The 24,205-nt window shown below is 38.6% G+C and overlaps 1 protein-coding gene across 1 annotated transcript in view; it reads right to left on the minus strand.

The window, feature by feature from the left end:
• Cenpi (centromere protein I) overlaps positions 1–24,205 on the minus strand; it is a 49,262-nt gene that overhangs the window by 3,573 nt on the left and 21,484 nt on the right. Inside the window, exons 9-20 of the mRNA XM_013035065.1 lie at positions 22,943–23,032; positions 22,502–22,630; positions 21,252–21,419; positions 20,994–21,114; positions 18,760–18,851; positions 16,160–16,277; positions 16,010–16,074; positions 13,530–13,624; positions 8,724–8,859; positions 7,413–7,537; positions 4,721–4,769; positions 4,173–4,391 (exon numbers count right to left, since the gene is read on the minus strand). Coding sequence (XP_012890519.1) covers positions 4,173–4,391; positions 4,721–4,769; positions 7,413–7,537; positions 8,724–8,859; positions 13,530–13,624; positions 16,010–16,074; positions 16,160–16,277; positions 18,760–18,851; positions 20,994–21,114; positions 21,252–21,419; positions 22,502–22,630; positions 22,943–23,032 — 1,407 coding nt within the window. The remainder of the gene's footprint in view (positions 1–4,172; positions 4,392–4,720; positions 4,770–7,412; positions 7,538–8,723; positions 8,860–13,529; positions 13,625–16,009; positions 16,075–16,159; positions 16,278–18,759; positions 18,852–20,993; positions 21,115–21,251; positions 21,420–22,501; positions 22,631–22,942; positions 23,033–24,205) is intronic.

Genomic DNA, 24,205 nt, shown 5'->3' on the forward strand with positions numbered 1-24,205 from the left:
ACTTCCGGCTTTTTTCTTTTTGCTTATGTGGTGCTGAGGAATCGAACCCAGGGCCTCATGCATGCAAGGCAAGTGCTCTACCACTGAGCCAACTTCCCAGCCCCTCAATTCAGTAATCTTATCTACCACTTTGAGAACCTAAAAAAATAAATCTAAGTCTAATGGTACACATCTGTAATCTCAGCATTCAGGTGGCAGTGGAGCTGGAGACAGAAGGTTGGCAAATTCAAAGCCATCTGGGCTACATAGAGAAATGAGAGAGGGGAAGAGAGAGGGAGAAGGAGAGAGAATTAAACCAAAAGCAAGAAGGAAGTAAATAATAAAGATCAGAGCAGAAATAAATGGCTAAGTGATGGTAGTATGGCATTGAACTATACATATACTTTTTACTTATGTATCATGTATATTTACCACAATTATAATTTAGAAAGAACAGTAGAAAAAAGTGAAATCAAAACTCAATTCTTTAAAAATATTAATACAAATATTAACAACAAAGGTAATTAGAAATTTTAAAACTTTCCACTAAAAAATAGCCAAACCAGATGGTTTCAATGCCAAACACTTTAAAGAAGAATGCCAATACTTCATCAAGTTTTGTATAAAACAGGAGAAGAAAGCATATTCCAAGCTCAGAAAAGAGAAATAACCAAATTCATTCTCAAACCAAACACATCATAAGGAAAACCAACATGCCTTATGAATATAAACACTGAAACTTCCCAGACTACTAACAAAATCTAGCAACATATAAAAGGATTTATTTTTTAGACAAAATGAGATTTATTCTAGGAATGCAAACCTGGTTAAGTACTAACATCAATTCATGTAAGACATCCTAGGAATAGACTAGAAAACAAAAGCCATGTGACCATGTTTGTAGATTAAAGGCATTGTACAAAATTTAATATTCATGAAGGATAAAAAGGAAAGGAAAAATACAAGGAAAGTTCTTCAATGACAAAGGCATCCAAAGAATCTTTTACTATATGGGTGTCAAACTGAAATGATCAAGGACCCACTCTGCAATTTGTCTTCAACATTATATCTAATCCAGGCAGTGCAATTAGGCAAGATGAAGAATAGATACTCAGATTTGAAAACAAGAATAAAATTATCCTTGTCTACAAATGACACAATTTTTATAAAGAAAATCATAAGAAATCGACTAAAAAGCTCTATCTAAAAATCATTATACAAGCCGGGCGCCGGTGGCTCACGCCTGTAATCCTAGCTACTCACAAGGCTGAGATCTGGGGATTGTGGTTCAAAGCCAGCCCAGGCAGGAAAGTCCATGAGATTCTTATCTCCAATAAACTACTAGAAAACTGGAAGTGGCACTGTGGCTCAAACAGTAGAGCACTTGCCTTGAGCTGAAGAGCACAGGGACAGCACCCAAGCCCAGAGTTCAAGCCTCACAACCGACCAAAAAAAAATCATTATACACATATTAACTGCATTTTTACACAAGAGCAATCAGCAATATGAAAATTAATTTTAAGGGCTGGGAAGGTAGAGCGTTTGCCTTGCATGCTTGAGGCCCTGGGTTCGATTCCTCAGCACGACATAAGCAAAAAGAAAAAAGCCGGAAGTGGCGCTGTGGCTCAAGTGGTAGAGCGCTAGCATTGAGCTGAAGAGCTGAGGGACAGCGCCCAGGCCCAGAGTTCAGGCCCCACAACTGGACCCCCAAAAATTAATTTTAAAAGCAAATCCATATATTATAATAACACCATAAAAATTATGGTGCCAGTAATCCTAACTGTAGGATCACACCTGTAATCCTAACTACTCAGGAGGCTGAGATTTGAGGAACGTGGTTCAAAGCCAGTCAGGGCAGGAAAGTCTGTGAGACTTATCTCCAATTAAACACTGCCCCTCTTTCGCCAAAAAGAAAACAACCCAGAAATGGAGCTGTGACTCAATTGGTAGAACACTAGCTTTGAACAAAAAAGCACCAGACAGTACCCAGGCCCTGATTTCAAGCCCCAGAACCAGTGTGAGTGTGTGTGTGACATGTGTGTGTGTGTGTGTGTGTGACAGTACCCAGGCCCTGATTTCAAGCCCCAGAACCAGTGTGTGTGTGTGTGTGAGTGTGTGTGTCAGTACCCAGGCCCTGATTTCATGTGTGTGTGTGTGTGTGTGTGTCAGTACCCAGGCCCTGATTTCAAGTGTGTGTGTGTGTGTGTGTGTCAGTACCCAGGCCCTGATTTCAAGTGTGTGTGTGTGTGTGTGTGTGTGTGTCAGTACCCAGGCCCTGATTTCAAGCCCCAGAACCAGTGTGTGTGTGTGTGTGTGTGTGTGTGTCCCTGATTTCAAGCCCCAGAACCAGTGTGTGTGTGTGTGTAGCACCAGACAGTACCCAGGCCCTGATTTCAAGCCCCAGAACCTGTGTGTGTGTGTGTGTGTGTGTGTGTGTGGCGCGTGTACACACACATACATGCATGCATGCACACACAGACACACAGAACACTAAGGAGGATCCAAATGGGAAGGCATCTGATGCTCCCTCCTTGAAAAGAATTAATATCATTAAGATAGAAGTACTACCCAAATTGAGCTATAGTTTCAAAGTACTACCTATCAGAATCCTAGTGGTATTCTTTGGAAAAACTGACAAGTTGGTTGAATGCTGGTGGCTTTCATCTATAATCCTAGCTACTGAAGAGGCTGAATTCTAAGGACTGAAATTTTCAGCCAGCCTAAGCAAACAAATTGGACAGACTCATCTCCAATTAACCAGCAAAAGGTCAGAAGTAGAGGCTTAACTCAAGTGGGAGAATGTTCAGTTCTTAGGGAAAGGGGCGAGCAGGAGCATAGGCCCAAAGTTAAAAGCCCCAGTACTGGCACAACCCCCAAAACAACAAAAAACAAAATAAAAAACAACACTAGGACAAGTTGGTTTTAAAATTCATAGCATTTCAACGTACTGAAACTTCCAAGAGTGAATTGTGATGACTTGGGTTAGGCAACTATATTTTAGGTTTGATCACAAAAATACAAACAGGACAAGAAAAACATAAATTGACTTCAAAGTGAAATGTTTTATGCTTAAAAAGATACCAATATAAAAATAGGAAACAACTTTGCCAATAACATATTTAAAAGATTTGTCTTGAATATGAAAAGAACATTTACAACTTAATAAAAGGCAAATAACCCAATTAAAAAATGACCCAAGGGCCAGGCACTGATGCCTCTTGCCTGTAATCTTAGCTTGGTGGGAGGCTGAGATCTGAGAATTGTGCTAACCAGCCACTTGAAGCCAATCTGGGCAGAAAAGTCTATGAGACTCTTATCTCCAATTAACCACAAAAAAGCTGGAAGTGGAGCTCTGGCTCAAGTCACAGAGAGCTACCCTTGAGCACAAAAGCTAAGAGACAGCCCCCAGGCCCAGAGTTAAAGCTCTAAGACTGGCAAACAAAGCCAAGGATCTGAATAAGTATTTCTCAAAGAAAGTAGATAAATAGTCAATAAGCACAGAAAACACATGCTGTATGTCCCAGCATGATCTGGAACTTTACAATTCTGCTGCAGGTGCTCTACCATGTGAGCCACACCTCCAACAACCTGTTAAGGGACTTTTGAATTCAGGTTTTTTCAAAATACTTAAAATCCCACTGGTATGTCATCCAAGCATTTGATATGTATGGCATTGAAGTCTTCACCAAGGCACTGATCAGATTTAAAATGACAGGCTTAAGTCCTGAAAGAAGAGACACACCTCCTCCCCTGTCCACATATTATCAGTCCATTAAATCCAAAATCTTCTTTGGCTTCAAGTCTACATTTCCAATCTTGCCTAGAAAGTCTAATTTTTAGGGCTTCCTTCTCTTCAAAGCCTTTCTCTACATGCCACATCATGCCATTCAGCAGAACTATGCAATCATTCTTCTATCATATTTTAACTCTTATCTATTCTAACTTTACCACACTGTATCACAGTAGTTTATCTACAAGCCTGTCTCTGCCATGAGACCAAAGTCTCTTACAGAATGGAGACTTACTTAAAGTCATTAGTCTCCAAAGCCTAACCCAATGACCAAAATGTAATTAGTACTAAAATATATGGAACATATATATTCTAATACAGCCACTCCTAATTTGTAGCAATTCCTATTTTTTCAGGCACAGTTTATAAAAAACTACCAAATCTCCAACTCATTTACTCTTACCTGTAGCAAAAAGGAAGCAGCATAATTTAGTAGAGAAGGATGAAGAACTAAATTTAAATTGCTCTTATACTCTGTTACTTTAGCTTTTCCTAGGATGTGGGGTTCAATATACATTTCTTTCTTGAAAGGTTTGGATGTCCACAGGCAACCAATCATGACTGTCAAATAGTTATTAAATTCTTCACAGGTCTTGCTGCTGAAATTGAACTCTGATTTTGTCTAATGGAAAAACATAAAAATTGTTATTATCTCTTCTCCCTTTATATCTCATTGTCAATATATCAATATATATATATATATATATGTGTCAATATATGTCTACTCAATTTTCAAACAGTGATTTAAACACAGAGGTTTACCATTCATACTCTGGGCCTAGGCGCTGTCCCTAAGCTCTTCAGCTCACGGCTAGCGCTCTACCACTTGAGCCACAGCACCACTTCTGGCTTTTTCTGCTTATGTGGTGCTGAGGAATCGAACCCAGGGCCTTATGCATGCAAGGCAAGCACTCTACCACTGAGCCACCTTCCCAGTCCCACAATTCATACCTTTTCCAACATATCCTTTTTCTTTGCAGCAGTCATGTTATCACGATACCTAATAGTGAGAACAAATACAATGAAGCATTCAATATTCATTTTGTTTTGTTTTTGGTTCTGGTCGTGGGGCCTGAACTCTGGGCCTGGGCGCTGTCCCTCAGCTCTTCAGCTCAAGGCTAGTGCTCTACCACTTGAGTCACAGCGCCACTTCCGGCTTTTTTTCCTTTTGCTTATGTGGTGCTGAGGAAACGAACTCAGGGCCTCAAGCATGCAAGCCAAACACTCTACCACTGAGCCACCTTCCCAGCCCTCAATATTCATTTAGATGTAACTCTTTTGCAAAAGAAACAAAAATATACTCTGTAAATGTAAACATAAGCAAATGAGAACATAATAAATACCCAGTTGTCTAGTTGAGGATTTTATCCTTTTTTAGTACATTATCCTCAAAGAATTTAAAAACACAAGAGGCCCAGTAGCTGGGAGTGTGGCCCAAGTGGTGGAGTGTTCATTTAGCAAACATGAGGCCCTAAGTTCAAACCCCAGTACCACCTAAAACAAACAAAAAAGAGGTGCGTTAGTTGGTGTGGCTCAATGAAAGCATGCCTAGCATGCATGAGGCCCTATGATTCCATCCTCAGCATTACAACAAAAACAGAGACTGAAAACTGAATTATATGGTTAGGGGTAAAGCTCAGTGGTACAACACTTGCTAAGAGGCCCTGTGTTTAATTCTCAATACTGCAAAAACAACTGAGTTGGAAATCTAAGATGTGCACTTGATCTCTGTAAATTATACCTCAATAAGGAAAAAAACAACAAACAATACTTCTAATATTTTACTATAAGAAAAAACACAAATAGATAGCTGGGCACTGGTGGCTCATGCCTGTAATCCTAGCTACTCAGGAAGCTGAGATCTGCATATCACAGTTCAAAACCAGCCCAGGCAGGAAAGTCCATGAGACTCTTAGCTCCAATTAACCTCCAGAAAATTGGAAGTGGCACTGTGGCTCAAATAGTAAAACACTCATCTTGAGCTGAAGCCCTCAGGGACAGCACCCAGGCCCAGAGTTCAAGCCCCATGACAAAAAAGAAAGATAGAAAGATAAATAGAAAAGAAGGAAGGAAGGAAGGAAGGAAGGAAGGAAGGAAGGAAGGGAGGGAAAGAAAGAAGGAAAAAGGAAGGAAGGAAGGAAGGAAGGGAGGGAAAGAAAGAAGGAAAAAGGAAGGAAGGAAGGAGAGGAAAGAAAGAAGAGAGAGAAAGAAAGAAAGAAAGAAAGAGAAAGAAAGAAAGAAAGAAGGCAGGCAGGCAGGCAAGCAAGCAAGCAAGCTAGTTGGGTGCAGGTGTCTTACACCTGTAATCCCAGGTACTCAGGAAGCTTAGATATGAGGATTCTGGTTCAAAGCCATCCTAGGCAGGAAAGTCTATGAGACTTATTACCAAAAAAGCTGGAAGTTAAACTGTGACTCAAGTGGTAGAGTACCAGCTCTGAGTGAAAAGCTTAGGGACAATACCCAGGCCCTGAGTTCAAGCCCCAGGACTAGCACATGCACACATGTGCACACATGCACATATACATATACACATACACACCAAATTGAAGGGAAAAAGAAGAATAGAAACTGAATAATTTTGAACTATATTTTATTTTGGGGGGGGGTCCGGTCATGGGGCCTGAACTCTGGGCTTGGGCGCTGTCCCTCAGCTCTTCAGCTCAAGGCTAGCGCTCTACCACTTGAGCCACAGCACCACTTCTGGCTTTTTTTTCTTTTTGCTTATGTGGTGCTGAGGAATAGAACCCAGGGCCTCATGCATGCAAGGCAAGCACTCTACCACTGAGCCACCTTCCCAGCCCCTGAACTATATTTTAAAAGAGGATAAATGTGGTCAAAATACACTGTTTTGCAGCTATAAAAATAGAACAAGGAAATCTGTTGAAATTGTTTTGGTAGTAGAGGGGGTGGAATATATTGGAAATATATTGGAATATATTGGAAATGTGTAGAAAAGTAACATAGAAATCCCCCTCTGTATAACTAATATAAGTTAATACAAATGCCAAAAAATTCTAACAGAGACTTAAAAGTCACTAAAAGTGACTGATATAGAACATGTTTTCATTATGTGAAAAAAATACAAAAGAAAAAGTAAAAAATGCACAAATGCAATTTTTCTTGCCTGACAACTATTACTTAACTAGTTTTGAAATATGTTAACCTTGACATAGTTCTACAAGTTATACCAAAATGGTCTATATGGATTGAAAATAGTAAGCACAATCCATAAGTGAAAGAGAAGATCAGAAATAATACGTGAATTCACCTAACAGGCAATAGCTCCTCTTACATTCTGAAAAATGTTCTTACATGAATACTACATATATTTAAACCAGTTAGCCACAAATATTAATTTCTCTTTAAAACATAGAAATTCATAATTGAAGCTGAATACATCAGTGCCATGGTACACTGGTCCTTAACTATGATTTTTAATATCTATATTTCCTATAGTGAGGTATTTGAAAATAACCCAGGTATCCTAGCCTCACAGTGAAAAGGTCCTCTCCGAAAGTAGGACATTTCTTTATTTACATAGGTCTTGGTAGAAAATAAAAAGGAATTTTTATTGTATTAAGGTTAGAAGATGAGGATAAAATTATGATGTAGTACCCATACATTGGTCAAAAAAGGCTTGTACCTGTGCATAATATAACAGAGCTGGTTCAAGATACTGGTATCCAGGCTGAGAAGTGCAGAATAAAAGATCCCAGGAGGAAGCAACATCACTAATGGAAGGTTATAATTTATATATATGTCACACACCTTTTGGGAAAAGTAATAACATCAGTCTATAGATTATTCCCTAGAAGTCAATCAAGTTTATCTAAAGAACAATAATATAAGCAATAATATAACATTAGATTTGGACCTGCTCAATTCCTAAATAAAGCAGGTAGTTACAAGTCTGTAAAATGTACCTCATCAACCTAACTATAGAAAATTATTTCAAATACCATTATCTTTAAATCTTTCATTTCTGGGTGGGGAAGAAATCTTAAGATTAGATAACAAAATGCTGAAATAAGGATACAGGATGACCCACTGTAACAATGAGATGTACAAGACAGAATGTTGAAAATGAACTTTACAACTTTTTTTGGTGGGGGACAGCTTGGGAGAGGGGAGGGAGGAATTGGGGAGGTGAGGAGGAAAGGGATGGTAGGGGAAAATTAAAAAGTAGGTGTAACAATGCTCGATAGGAAATGGACTATTACCTTGCTCAGGTAACTGTAACCACTCTGTACAGTATCTTTACAATAAAAAACATATATTAAGAAAAAAAGATTTGATTAATAATGGGAGCATTTCTTTCTCCTTAAGTCCTTTCCATATTTACCTTGTAAGTTAGTTGTCAGCCTGGAAAATGAAGGACTGCATGCTTCTGAGAAAATGTGTAATATAAGACAACTAGGTATTAGTGAAGAAAGGAAGCAGGAAAAATGTGAGTATAATGGATATTTCATGGTAATAGTTCTGTCCAGGGTGAATAATAAAAAAAAGATGACTAGAATTATAAAGTCATCGTGTACTAGAAGAAAACAGGAGTTGAAAGGTGAACATAATGATAGGCTGGGAGAGTGTGGCTCAAGTGGAAGAAAGCCTGCCTAACAAGCTCAAGTCCGTGAGTTCAAACTCTACTACCACAAAAAAAGAAAGAAAAAAGGTAGATATAAATATTTGACAGGAAAAATGACATTTTCAGGTTTTACCAGGGGTTGGAGATTATAATAGGTATACTGATGTGATATCTGACCAAGTGTTACACTTTGTGTTATACTAATCCGCTATTCAAATAAAAATGGAATGATTAATTTCAGAACATTAGGCTATTTTAACTATGCCAACACAATCACAGCCTCCCTGCCTGATGATGTACATAAAATTTAAGTAATAGTCTAGTAAACAGCTATCACATAAATCTAAATAATGAAAGTGAACTATGTCTTACCTTCTCATAAAAGTCCAAAATGAAATGCAGCAAGAAAGCACTGTTATTCTCCAGGCGCAATGCTATTGTGGACAGCCATCCTACGTATTCAATCAGTTTAGACACAGAGATGATGGATGCACCCAAAGTAGTGTCCCTACAATAAGAAACATAACATTCACAATCTGAGCAGCAAAAGGCTTGCAGTTACATGGGTGGAAATATCACAAAGAACCTACATACGCTTTGTACAACCAAAATATGCTAATAAAATGAGTAATGAAAGAAAAATAAGTGCTTATAGTCCCCAATCTACAAGTAGATAATACATACAAAAAGATGATAGAGATTTGAAACTATCAATGCTCCAATTTCAATGAAGTAATTCACTTAAACAAAATCAGTGATTAATTACAAAACTACACTTAGCTTTTGGAGAATGAGTCAAATCAAGTCATAGAATACCATTAGCAACAATATACTACAAGTAAACATGGGAAAGAAAAGAAGCTCTAGACAAACTTAAGATAATGCTACCATTGTCTAAGGATCCTAGCAATAGCATATTTATTTCCAATAACTGATAAGGATCACAGCAGGAACCTTTTGCTTTTCTAACAACTCATAAGCACTGAGCCCTAACACTCCTCAATTATAGGAATCATTGAGTGAGAGTTACTTAAAGCCAGGTGCTGGTGGCTTATATCTGTAATCCTACCTACTCAAGAGACTGAGATCTGAGGACCATAGTTCAAAGTCAGCCCATTCAAGAGATTCTTATCTCCAATCAACCAGCAAAAAGTTAGAAGGAGGTGTGGCTCAAATGGTAGAGTGGTAGGTATGAATGAAAAGGCTGGGCTGTGAATGTGGCTTAGTGGTAAAGGGCTTGTCTAGCATGCATGAAGCCCTGGGTTCAGTTCCTCAGTACCACATAAACAGAAAAAGCCAGAATTGGCACTATGGCTCAAGTGGTAGAGTGCTAGCCTTGAGCACAGAGAGGCTTAGGGACAGTGCCCAGGCCCTGGGTTCAAGCTCCAAGTAGTAGTACAAAAAAAGTGGTTCAAAAGGATAAACATGTGGTACCAAGCAGCACTGCTGCCTACTGAATGAAAACTCAGAACACAAATCAAAATGCAGTTGTTTCTCAATTCCTCCTCTGAAAATACTGCTATCACCTGTTGCCGGTGGCTCACACTTGCAATACTAGCTACTCAGGAGGCCGAGATCTGAGGTTCGCTGTTCAAAGCCAGACTGGGCAGGAAGTCCATGAGACTCTTATCTCCAATTAACCACCAGAAAACTGGAAGTGCCGCTGTGGCAGAGCACTAAGCCTTGAACGGAATTTCTCAGGGACAGTGCCCAGGAGCAGAGTTCAAACCCCACTACAAAAAAAAATAGTGCTACAAATACTTTGATCAGAGTTCAATTCAGTGCTGAAAATGACTAAGCAATTGTGGGGACATTTTTCATTCTTTTAGTAATAACTAAATCAAGATATTTTATATTCTCTGTAAATCATTGAACAGAGTTTTTCTAAATCACACAGGGCCTAAAAGAAGTAGTTCAATCCATCTCTGTCTCACTCCTGCCTTCCAATTCATTCTTAAATAGATTTAGGAAAGACCTACATATGTGAAATCTTTTACTCATTGATTTAGATGGTCAACAATGGTTGTACACAAAAAACATATGGAATAATATACAGCTGCAGAGCTTGAGAGATTGATGATTAATTTACCAGGACCCATTGTCATAATAAGTCAGTATGAAAACAAGTAGGGAAGGATTCGGAGACTGTTGAACTGGGCAGCATCCATACATTAGCTGGCTACTTCCAAAATGGATGTGTGTGTGTTCAAGCCTACGCTTGAACTCAGGGCATGGCCACTGTCCCTAATCTTTTTTGCTCTAAGTGAGTGCTCTACAACTTGAACCATAGCTCCACTTCTGGCTTTTTAGTGGTTAACTAGAAACAAGTCTCACAGACTTTCCTGCTCAGCCTAACTTCACTTCAAACCATGATCTCAGCCTCCTGAGTAGCTAGGATGATGGGCATGAACTACTGATACGTGGCACTCCCAAACTGATATTTAACTATGAATTTTGGCAAGATTTAACAAAGAAGTCTCAAATAGCTTAAAAATAATGATTACTGCTCACAACATTTCTTTTTGTCATGTTGGGGATCCATCCCAGATCCTTCATTCATGCTAGGCAAGTATTGTATGATAGAACAACAACCAGACTTATAACTTCTAATTTTAAAGTATTTCTCCACAGGAAACTACTGGTACCTTAGATAAATCAATTCATTGTTCAGGACTATCCCTAACTCCCCACTTACTGCAGAACATTAAGCTTCCTTAGAAGCTACCTATTAAATGATGATAGCACTCTCCTTCCTGTCATTGTGACAACCAGAAATGTCCCTGGGGAACCACTGCTGAGGACAGTTTTCTACCCCTTTCTTCTGGTGATCTATAACTTCAACCTTTTGGCCAGTCATACAACAGAAATACAACATCACATCCATATCTCCAAAAGGAAATAACAACTGAAAAGCTATACTGTATAATTGCAAATACTATTGTGACAAGTAAAGTTAACTATCTGTGTAATAATTTTATGGATTTTAGAAAACATTACTCCTTTTTAGATATTCTCCTCAAATTTATGACACTAATAAAGAAGGAACCCATAATTTTTGGAATGATATATAGAAACTGTACCATACCAGAGACTTCCATTGCCTAATTGACCTAATGTTATAGATCCAAGCATACTATATTTAATAGAATTTCTTAGCAATAGTGGTTCTTAAACTTCAGCTTCCACCAGAATTGTAGAGATGTTAACTCAGATTGCTGGGATAGCTCTAGAGTTTAACTCAATAGAGCTAAGAAAGAGCCTGAGAATCTGTACAAAAGGTCCTCACTACCCACCAATGTTGTATTTCCTTCTAAAAGTGACCAGACATATTTGGAAACATTACAGCAATGAATATGACAAATTAAAAACAATTTACATACCCTCAAGGAGCCTCTATTCTCCACTCCACCGACATTACAGATCGCTAGAGGAATAAAACCATAGGCCTAGTTGCGTGCCAGTGGCTCATGACTTTAATATTAGCTACTTAGGAGGCTGAGATCTACAATCGTAGTTTGAAATCACCCTGGGCAGAAAAAGTCCATGAGACTCTTATCTCTAATTAACCACCAAAAAAAAGCCAGAGGAGGAGCTGTGGTTCAAGTGGTAGACCGCTAGACTTGAGCAAAAAAGATCAGGGACAGTGCCCAGGCCCTGAGTTCAAGCCCAGAACTAGCACAAAAATGTATACACACACACACACACACACACACACACTCATATATACACACACATACAAATATGCGTGCCTATATGCAGGCCTGAGCTCACACACACACACACACACACACACACACACACACACACACACACACACACACATATACACACACATACAAATATGCGTGCCTATATGCAGGCCTGAGCTCATTTTTTTAACTATAAAGGGAATTTGAACAATTTTTCCACATTGCAACCAAAACTTAGGGGTATTTGAACATTGTTAGATATAAAGATACTAATAAATATTGATTTTTAGGTATCATAATGGTACATTTTTAATAACTGAAATGGTATCTGAGTTTTGCTTAAAAATAATTCAAGTGGAAGGTGAACAAAGTTTAGCTGTGAATTGACAACTATGGAAACTAGATGCAGGCACCCAGGGGTAACATGGTACCATTTATTCTACTTTTGATTAGGTTTGCAGTTTTCTATAATATAAAGTTTTTTTTTCTTTTTTAATATGTTTCTATAATATAAAGTTTTTTAAGTGCTAAGAGATGATATAGCTGATAAAAGAATATAGGAATAGCCAAAGGTTCTTTGGCAGAAAAAGTCAAAACAATCAGATTATGCAGAAATTCAGTCATCTACTTGACCTCATATATGGTATATACATGTGCACATCTGAGGGAAGCTAAGAGGAGGGCACAGAATCAGAGGGAAATGGGAAAAAATACAACAGAGGGGCCCATCAGCTGCACTGGACATGGGCAGCCATGGGAGAGAGGGAATGAGAGAAAGAGGGAACAACTTACACTATGCAAAAGGAAAGAAATGTACCTATCACCCAATTTGGAAGAAAGAGCTGTAGTGTCAAAGTTTGTAGAGTCCATAAATTTTATAGGCCATGATAATGACAATGTGCCTCGTGAAGGTTAAAATATGTTTGTGACTTTAACTAAATATCACTATCCCACAATACTATGAAATTTGTGAAATTTATGTAATTATGTAATGTCAATAAAAATTATTAAGAAAAGAAATTCAGCATCTACATAATAGAAATCAGGCTCTTTTTTAACTCTAATTAATGCATATAGGCAAAATATACAAGAAGAACATAAAAACATAGTTGTGCAGCAAAATTACCTTGGAGATTCTTCTAACCATCCTCCAAGTTGGTTTTGGATATAAAAATGCATTTTATAAAGTGAGTCACACTGAATGAAAGTGGCAAATTCAAATCTCAGCTCTCCAATGTTTTACTATATTAAATTCTGTCAAGTTGCTTACAGGAGAAAGGATAATTTCTTGTTTTATATAGTAACAGCTTGAATTAACCTTTCTCTCAGACTTGTGGGGAAGAGTAAAAAATAACAAAAAAAACTTTCAGAAAATTCCTAGTTAATTCCTAATTTATGTGAAAGGATTAGGCCTCATGCCACACTATTAAACACCGTATGTAAACATTTTGTATTGATCATCTCCTAGGAGGACAGTGAGACAACTTACAGAGGATTGCATGTCATCGGACTCTGGGGGACGTCCATAGAAAGCCACAACAGCCAATTCTGAAGCAGTTCTTTCAGACTCTGAAGAACACTACACTGAGGGCAAGACAAAACAAAAAAAGTCACTCATAAAATCATTCAAATTTGTGTTCAGAACTAGAAGAAGATGAGAGGTGGAAGGGACTGTGGAGATGACCACATCTAACTTACAATAGGTGCTGCTCCAACCCATCAGTTCTCAGGAGACAGGTGGATACCAATGCAAGTTTATTTTCCTATATTCCCTACAAGAAATTCTCCAAGAGGACTTCCCCAACTTAACCTAGGAGCAGCCATTTCTCTGAATTACATTTCTTTAAATCAAATATTACATCATCAAATAAAAACATTAAACTTCTTGTCCCTTCCATTATTTAAAAAGGTGCTAAAAAATGTGCTAAGAGTTTCCCACTCTTTTTACCCTAGGGTCCACAACTACAAGTTACTCTATTTTTTCAGAATAATAATGTGACAATTCTAATCTTTCCTTTCTCAGCCCTTTTCTTAATTTCCCAGGGCCTTATTCACATATAAACAAATACAGTTATGATAGGCACCAGTAGCTCATGCCAAATCCTAGCTAGTCAGGAGGCTGAGACCTGGAGGAATGCAGTTTGAACTAGACTAGGCAGAAAAGCCTATGAGATTCAGTCTCCAAAATAATCAGCAAAAACTAGGCTATAGGCATGGCTCAAGTGGCAGAGCAGAGCAAGCAAGCAAGCAATTATAAGCTGTGATTCCAAACTCTGGAAAAAAAATTGACACCATATATTAACGTTAAAAATATGTTCAAGCCAGGTGCCAGTGCCTCATGCCTATAATCTTAACTACTTCAGGATACTGAGATCTGTGGAACACAGTTCAAATCTGTCAAGACAGGTAAATCTGTGAGACTCTTATCTATAACTATTCACCGGAAAGCAAGAAGTGGAGCTGTGGCTCTAGTGGCAGAACACTAAATTGAACAAAAAAGGTTAGGGATAGCACCCAGGCTCTGAGTTCAAGTCCCATGAGTTCAAGTCCCAGGACTCTGTGTGTGTGTGTGTGTGTGTGTGTGTGTGTGTGTGTGTGTGTGTGTGTGTGTGTGTGTGTGTGTGTGTGTGTGTGTGTGTGTGTGTGTTGTGTGTGTGTGTGTGTGTGTGTGTGTGTGTGCTATACCTCTTGCTTTTTCATACTCTCGGTTCCAAGTACTCTATTATTATTATTAGTTTTGGCAGGACTGGAGTTCAAACACAGGGCCTCGAGCTTGCTAGGCTGACACTCTACTACTTGAGACTGCTTGCTTCCAGCTCTACTTTTTTCTGTTAATTTTGAAGTATAGAAAACTTTTCTCCTGGGGCTGGGAAGGTGGCTCGGTAGTAGAGCGCTTGCCTTGCATGCATGAGGCCCTGGGTTCGATTCCTCAGCACCACATAAGCAAAAAGAAAAAAGCCAGAAATGGTGCTGTGGTTCAAGTGGTAGAGCGCTTTCCTTGAGCTGAAGAGCTGAGGGACAGCACCCAGGCCCAGAGTTCAGGCCCCACGACCAGACCCAAAAAAGATATTCAATATAAATGTCACAGGAAGCTTTTTTGCTTTGGCACTACTATATTCCCACAGGCATGTACAGAATCACACATGTAAACATACCTACTTTGGGAGACTGAAATTTGGAGGATTGAGGCTCAAGGCCAGCTTGGGCATAGAACGGTAACCAATAGCTGGACACCTGTCATCCTAGGTACGCTAGAAGACTGAGTTCAGGAAGATTGTTACTCTAGGAGTCAAAGCATCAAAGTATTCAAGATTCTACTTTAGTGGAAGTTACTGGGAGTGGTGACAAGGTCTATCATCCCAATTACAGCAGAAAGCAAAAAGATAGCATCAGTGTCCCAGTACATACCTAGACAGAAACTGAGATCCTTTCACAAAAATAACCAGCACAAAAAAGCTAGAAGTGTAGTTCAGCAGTATAGAGCCCTCCTAGCAAGTGAAAAGACCCTAAGTTTAAACTCCAGTAACCACCAAAAACGCCCACCAAAAATATGTAGAAAATACTATGATTAACTTTGAATTGAGTAATGCAGTATCTCAAAGCCCAGGTCTGAAAGAATCAGTTAAAAAAGCCCTGCTGAAGGAGAAAATGAAGGAGGGGGTAACACTGTTCAAAAAGAAATGTACTCATTACATTACTTATGTAACTATAACCCCTCTGGACATCACCTTTACAATAAAAAATACTGCTGAAATAGGGAGAAAGCAAGGGAAGGGGTGACATTGTCAAAAAATGTACTCTTTACTTATGTAACTATAACCCCCTCTGTATATCACCATCATAATAAAAATAAAAGAAAAAATTTAAAAAGAAAAGCACTGCTAAAATATACATTTGAAATCATGTATCACTGGTAATGGAATAATACTTCTTACTAAGAGTGATCAAGATGGGGGTTGTTTGCTTTACCTTGAAATAAACAGTTGAAGTAAAAAAGAGAGGTGCCAGATGGTCAAATAGAAGTGGCTTTATTTCTAGGAATTAAAAAATACAAGATTACTCAGAATCATCTCAGTTATTTACACGGAATTAAATGACTCCAGTTTTTATGATACATACCAGAGAAGCTACTAAAAGGAATCCAGCTCATGAGCTGCAGAAACTGTGATCGGCAACAGATTCCATCCCAGAGAGGAAAGCTTTTATACAGGAATGCTTCACAGGAATAAAACCCCTCCTGAAACATTAATTAATACAGCTTTACATGGGACTCTTCAATCATTACTTCTTACAGGGCCAGTTTCTTTTGTATTATAGTTAATCCATTCTAAGACCAAATTTTGTCAATGATATACTCAAAACCTTAAGATAAGTACCAAACTTTTCTCAGTAAAAAGATGAGAAGAGCAGGACACCAGTGGCCCATTCCTGTAATCCTAGCTATTCAGGAGACTGAGATCTAAGGACTGCAGTTCAAAGCCAGCCCAGGCAGGAAAGTCTGTGAAACTCTAATCTCTAATAAACCACCAGAAAACCAGAAGTAGCACTGTGGCTCAAGTGGTAGAGCATTAGCCTTGAGCTGAAAAGCTGAGAGACAGCACCCAGGCCCAGAGTTCAAGCCCCATAACCAACAACAAAAGATGAGAAGATTAGTATTTCAATATATTACCATCTTTGTTAAGAGTCCAAACACTATAAAGCTCAACAAGTGGGAAGGAGATAAAAAAATAACCAACATTTTAAAAATAAATGAAACAGCCAGGCGCTGGTGGCTCATACCTGTAATTCTAGCTACTCAGGAGGCTGAGATCTGAGGATCACAGTTCAAAGCCAGCCTGGGCAGAGACTCTAATCTCCAATCAACCACCAGAAAAAACAGAAGTGGCACTGTGGCTCAAGTGGTAGAGAACTAGCCTTGAGCTTAAGAGATGACCAGCCCAGAGTTCAAGCCCCATGACTGACATAAATAAATACATACATACATACTAAACATTATTGTAGAATATATACAATAAATTGAACAGCCAATAAAATGTGTAGAAAGTTATTTAAGGGGGCTAGAATTTCATTAGCAGCCATAAACCAAATGCAAAGTCTGACAGAGTTTCTAGTGTCTAGGTTACTTATATTTCCACTAGATTAAGGACCCAGAGCTTCCCTTTATTTCCTTTCAGCCTTAAGTATGGCATATATAAAAACTCTGTCCCACAATTTCATTTTGTGACAAATTCTTTGGACAACGTTATCCATATCAAGACTAAAATCTACACCTTTAAATGATGAGTCCTGGGCCTGGGAAGGTGGCTCCGTGGTAGAGCGCTTGCCTTGCATGCATGAGGCCCTGGGTTCAATTCCTCAGCACCACATAAGCAAAAACAAAAAAGCCGGAAGTGGCGTTGTGGCTCAAGTGGTAGAGCACTAGCCTTGAGCTGAAGAGCTGAGGGACAGCGCCCAGGCCCAGAGTTCAGGCCCCACGACTGGACCCCCCCCAAAAAAATGATGAGCCCTAAATCTCTATCTTTAGCCCAAATCTTACTTCTGAGCTCTAGACTCATCTTACTACCTACTGGCTATGATACCTCACAAGTATTGTTTAAATCAAATTTATTTTTCCTTCCATTCCTGTTCCTCCTATATTCTTTTTCTCAGTGAACACTATTCATCTTCCTAAGCAAGAAACCTATATATCACCTAACACTGCTTCCTCTATCCTACTATAATCACTCAGATGCAATGAATAAACACTGACTGAGCATCTTTTTTGTACTAGGTACCAAGCTTAGTACTTGTACATGAAGAAAAGTTAGATATGGCTTCTGCCTTCTGGGAGTTCAAAACATGTGAGAAATTGGGTGCTGGAAGCATCCCAATAAAGAGAAGAATAGGCAGCAATAGAGGTATATAAAACAAGGAGTAAGTTTTTCATAAAGCTCCTGGACAGTACTGATACATGAAATGCTATTTAAAATCACTGAGGGTTGGTTACTCACGTTAAAAGTCCATTTGCTAGACCATATTTGACATTCAAATATCTTTGTGGTTGCTGGATGTGGTAACACATTCCTATAATCCCAAAACTTAGGACAATGAAGCAAAAGGATCATGAGTTCTAGGCTAGACTGAACTATATAGTGAGTTCTTACTTCAAAAAACATTGCTATTAAGAACACAAGTAGATAAGTGCCAGTGGCTCATGCCTCTAATCCTAGCTACTAAGGAGGCTGAGATCTGAGGATCATGGTTTGAAGTCAGCCCAAGCAGCAAAGTCCATGAGACTCCTATCTACAATTAACTACCAGAAAACCAGAAGTGGCGCTGTGGCTCAAAGTAGTAGAGTGCTAGACTTAAGCACAAAAGCTCGGGGACAGTGCCCATGCCCTGAGTTCAAGTCCCATGACTGACAAAAAATAAAATAAAAAAATAAAAACAAAGAACACAAATGGTAATCCTACATGATTTACTTTCCCGGTTAATTCAATTAATTGAAAGGTTTGTTCTCTTAAATTATTGATTTGCAAATTAATGTGCTATGTTCAAAAACCTAATAGCATAAAGATAAGCACCATTCCAATTAGGTTGTAGATTCTATTTGCAATGAGTTTCAAAGTAAGCAAGCATGTTTACAAAATATTAGGTACTGTATAAAAGGTTTTGGATGGACATCTAAATAAACTTTAGTAAAGGGTGATGAAGTGTGTAGGAAACATATGAAATCTTACTTGTAAGAAGCACTGTGCCCTGATGACAGTGTCCAGGAGGTTCATAAATTCTTCTCCCTGTTCATAATTGTTCTTCTTATACCAAAGACACTCTAGAGCCGAAAGAATAAAAATAAGCATCTAGTTGCAAAATAATAGTGTACGTGAAGTATAATTAAAACTATGCTCAAGTGACAAGTAAATGACCAAATTTAAGAAATTCTAAGTCTCACATGTCTTAGCTAGCTTGTACCAAAGTTTGTAACAGAGATGTGAAGGTGATAGGAAGATGTTCTCAAAAACATGGTAACATAGGAAAGAGCTTACTGTAAAAGATAACACAAAACTCACTTAGAATGAAAGTGTTAGCTTTGTGTTACACAGTAACCCATAAGACTAAAATTCATGAATTAAAAACTTGAACTGGGCACCAGTGGCTCATACCTGTAATAAATAGTCCATTTGCTAGACCATATCTGACATTCAGAAAATCTTTGTGATTGCTGGTGGTACTTTCTGTGATCCCAATACTTAGGAAAATGAAGCAAGAGGATCATGAGTTCTAGGCCAGCCTGAGTTATATAGTGAGTTCTTACCTCAAAAAAATGTTGCTAGCCAGGCACTGGTGGCTGACACCTGTAATCCTAGCTACTCAGGAGGCTGAGATATGAGGATCACAGTTCAAAGTCATCCCAGGGAGGAAAGTTCCTAAGACTTTTTTCCCTGACTCTTATCTCCTATTAACCACTGGAAAACTGGAAGTGGTGTTATGATTCAAGTGGTATAGCATTCACTTTTTTTTTTTTTTTGCCGGTCATGGGGCCTGAACTCTGGGTCTGGGCGCTGTCCCTCAGCTCTTCAGCTCAAGGCTAGCGCTCTACCACTGGAGCCACAGCGCCACTTCCAGCTTTTTCTGTTTATGTGGTGCTGAGGAATCAAACCCAGGGCCTCATGCTTGCAAGGTATGCACTCTACCGCTGAGCTACCTTCCCAGCCCCAGCATTCACTTTAAACTGAAGAGCTAAGGGACAAGCCCAGGCCCAGAGTTCAAGCCCCATGACCAACAACCAAAAAAATGTTGCTATTAAGAACACAAGTGGCCAAGTGCCAGTGGCTCATGCCTGTAATCCTAGCTACTCAGGAGACTGAGATCTGAGATTGTGGTTTGAAGTCTGCCCTGGCAGAAAATTCCCAATGAACCTCTTATCTCCAATGAACCACCAGAAAACCGAAAGTGGTGCTATGGTTCAAAGTGGTAGGGCTATAGCCTTGAGCAAAAGAGCTTAGGGATAGCATCCAGGCTGAGTTCAAGCCCTATGACCAACAAAAAACAGAAAAACTTGAGAAAACTGAAAACTTTAATTTCAGTATAATATAAAAGTGGTTAACAAATTCCATGCCTGTAACCCTAGCTATTCAGGAAGCTGGGACTTAGCAGATCACAGTTCAAAGCCAACTAGTGTTAAAAAACAAAAGTACAAGATTCTATTGTCAATTAACCAAAAAAATAGACGGGAGACATCAAGTGATCAATGTCAGCCTGTAAGCAAGGAAGCAGAGCCAGAACATGGGGCTGTGAGTTCAAGCCCTAACATACAAGGAAGGAGAGCCAGAACATGGGGCTGTCAGTTCAAGCCCAAGCCCCTCACACACACACACACACACACACACACACACACACACACACACACACACACACACACACACACCTTGAGTAGACCCCCCCACAGCCTGAGACACACACACACACACACACACACACACACCCTGAGTAGACCTCCCCCCCCCACAGCCTGAGTAGAAAAACCTGAGACTTAGACTTCATCTCAACAGAAGAAGCTGGGTATGGTGGTGTATACCTGTCATCCCTGCTATGTCCAGGCAAATAATTATATGTAACAATTCTAAATAAGAGGCTCCTCTTATCTAGAATTTTGCACCCATATAAAAAAAAAGCCATTTATAAAGTTGGTGGCTCAAACCTGTAATCCTAGCTACTCAGAAGGCTGAGATCTGAGGATCACGGTTCAAAGCCAGCTGTCCAAAGCCTGCCTGTCCTTGAGACTCTTATCTCCAATAAATGACTCAGAAAACCGGAAGTGGTGCTGTAGCTCAAGTGGTAGAGCTCTCGCCTTGAGCTGAAAAGCTGAGGGACAGTGCCCAGGCCCAGAGTTCAAGTCTCACAACCACAAACAAAGAAACCCATTTATAAAATATCTCAGTCTATCTTCATGTTGTTAAATATGAGTTCTTACCTTCTTGTAATGTTTGACTCAACCAGTGATACAGCCTCAGTAAGATTGACTCGTCTCTGACACAGTTAATATAGTGAAGAAGGAGTGGGTGGTTTAGCACTGAGCCCATCTGAGCAGGCAGCTGAAAAGATGGATCAGCCAAAAGTAAGTATATGAAAATGGGTCACAGCAACAAAAAAAATCATATAGGAAATAGAAAAAAAGGCAACAAAAAAATCAAATAGAAAATGCAAATAAGCACATAGTCTAGTCACATACCTCTAAGCAATGGATATTCTGTAAAAGTTGAGGAAAACTTTGAAGTTGTTCAACTGGGAGGGATCTATTGCGATTGAGATAATCAGAAAGACTCATCTCTCTTTTCCCATATTCTCTAGCGTAGGTACCAGAATTTAGCACTGGTATAAGTGAGTGAGAATTCCATTTCTAATGGGAAAAGATAACAGAACAATATAGCAGTGGACTTCACAGGCTACAAATTATAAATATAAGAGCAGTTGTAAACCACGTACCAGTGGCTCACACATGAAATACTAGCTATTCAGGAGGCTGAGATCTAAGAATCCCAATTTGAAGCCAGCCCAGGCAGACAAATCTTATTTCCAGTTTACCAGTAAAAGGCCCAAAGTGGAGGTATGGCTGAAGTTGTACAGTACCAGAAAAAAAGCTAAGCAAAAAACAGTATGAAGCCCTAAGTTCAAGCTCAGTACCAGCACAAAAAAAATTAAAATTAAAAATATTAAAAGCAACTGTTAAAATGTTTCAATGAATATAGTACTAGAGACTGAATTCAGGGACTCAAGTGCACTTCAGCAGGCCCAACCCATTTTTGCTTTTTATATTCTTTATTATTAGACTATATTAGTTATACAGGGATTCACTGTTATATTGATTGCCACAAGTTTATACTGGATTCTAATCAATTTTACCCGCTTCGTCACACTTACTGCCTTTTTTGCTTTTTAGATAGGTCCTTTTGTTTTTTCTGGGGTCAGCCTTGAACTTCAATCATCCTACCTATCTCTCCCATGTAACAAGATTATAGATTGTACCACCACCATCACATTCAACTTTTTAATTTTCATTTTTGTACCAGTCCTGGAGCTTGACCTCAAAGCCTTGTACTTGTTTGATGTTTTCATCCATAACTGGCTCATTATCACCTGAACCATATTTCCACTTCTGTCTTTTTATAGTTTACTATTTGAGATATGAGTCTCAAGCTGGCTCTGAACTATGATTTTCAGATTGCAGCCTCCTGAGTAAGTAGGTATGAACCACCAGTGCCTAATGTAAGCTTTTTTGTTGAGATTGGGGTGTAATTTTTTTTACCTGGGTTGGCTTCAATGTGCAATCCTGATTTCTGCCTCCACAGTAGCTAGGATTACAGGTATATACCATCATGCCCAGCAGAAAAGGCATTTGAATATTTATAATCTCTAGTACCTGAATTGTTCTTAGATTTAACAAAAGAAAGCCACACATCATTTTGGGCTTTAGATACTTACTCTTTTTACATTAGGGCCATTATCTGGACCTAATGTCAGTTTTAAAGGTCCTACAGAAGGTCTCTGGTTTCTCTGCCTCACAGCTATCAAAGCTGAAGTCCATGGGTTCTCTGAGGTCTTAAAATAGATCTATAAATATAGATGTAAAATACAAGAGAGTTGATACCTCTAAGGCAGAGCAACATAAAGACTAAAATATCTTAAGTGAAAACATATTACGAAATATTTTGTACCCTTATAGATCCATTTAATTTTTATAATCAGTAATCTATTATTTTTATTGAATATGATCAACTCAAAGTGCTGATCCTAATAAAATTTCCCCCAAATAGTGTTATAACATTATACTAAATACTAGGCTGTAACTATTTTAGCCAAAATCTGAAAATTAACAAAAATAATTTTAATCTCTATAGGACTGATTTCTATGAAATCCCTTACCTTCTTCCTTACAGGCAAAGATACAGAAATCAAAGTAGGGGTGAAGAATTTATACAGCGACAACAAAGCCTGCAGATGTGGCTGCATTCCCTGCAATAAGAGTTTCCATTTTCAATTCTGTAGCTAATTAGAAACCAAGAAAACAAATACCAAGAAGACAACAAACAGCAATTTGCTGGTACTAAATAAGTATTCATATCCCATTCCCTAAGGGAAATGTGTGTGTGTGTGTGTGTGTGTGTGTGTGTGTATACACACACACACACACACACACACACGTATCCAGCCATATAACTATAGAACTATATAACCATATAACTATAGAACATACATTAGTCTTAATAGTCAAACTTGCTAACACAGTTTAGCTTCTTTTTACTGTGAACATATTTAACATCATAATTAACATACTTAAACATCAAGGAGGAGGGTCAAAAAGGAAGCCAACAAAACAGAGTAGATAAAATTTTAACTTCATACCTGATCATCATAAATCCTGAAAATTAACCAGGAAATCTCATCATTGGTACACAATAGTCAAAGAGCTTGTCATCACTTGAGTATTAACAAAAATATTAACTTCACAATATAAAGCTGGATATTCAAATAAAATATTCCATTAAATGAATTATAAATTAGTAAGCAAGCCGAAAGCTGGTAGCTTGTGCCTGTAATCCTAGCTACTTAGGAGGCTGAGATCTGAGGATCCAGGTTCAAAGCCAGATCAGGCAGGAAAGACCGTGAGACACTTATCTTCAATAAACCACCAAAAAAAACCAGAAGTGGCACTCTGGCTCAAGTTGGAGAGCACTAGCCTTGAGCAGAAGAGCTCAGGAACAGCATCAGAGTTCAAACCCCACAACTGACAAAAAAAATTAGTAAGCAAATGATTTAATTATATTAAAATATTATTGAAAGGAACACTACAGCAAATAGGGCTTAGAAATACAGTAATCATATCCAGCTAAACAATAATGAGGAACCATTCTTGGGCATGTATCAAAGGAGTATAATCAATAGACAAGAGAGACACTTGCTTATCCATGTTTATTATAGCTCTGTTCACAATAGCTAGCCTGCAGAATCAGCCAATGGGCTCAACAATTGGTGAATAATAAAGAAAATATGGCAAATAAAAAACATAAACTATTACAGAGCCATCATTTGCAGGAAAGTAGATGGAACTTGAGACCATTATTTTGAGTAAGATAAGCCAAGCTCACAAAGTCAAATATGTTTTTACTCATTTGTGGAATGTACACC

The sequence above is a fragment of the Dipodomys ordii genome, unplaced genomic scaffold (genome assembly GCF_000151885.1).
Source record: "Dipodomys ordii isolate 6190 unplaced genomic scaffold, Dord_2.0 Scaffold203, whole genome shotgun sequence".
NCBI classification, from domain to species: Eukaryota; Metazoa; Chordata; class Mammalia; order Rodentia; family Heteromyidae; genus Dipodomys; species Dipodomys ordii.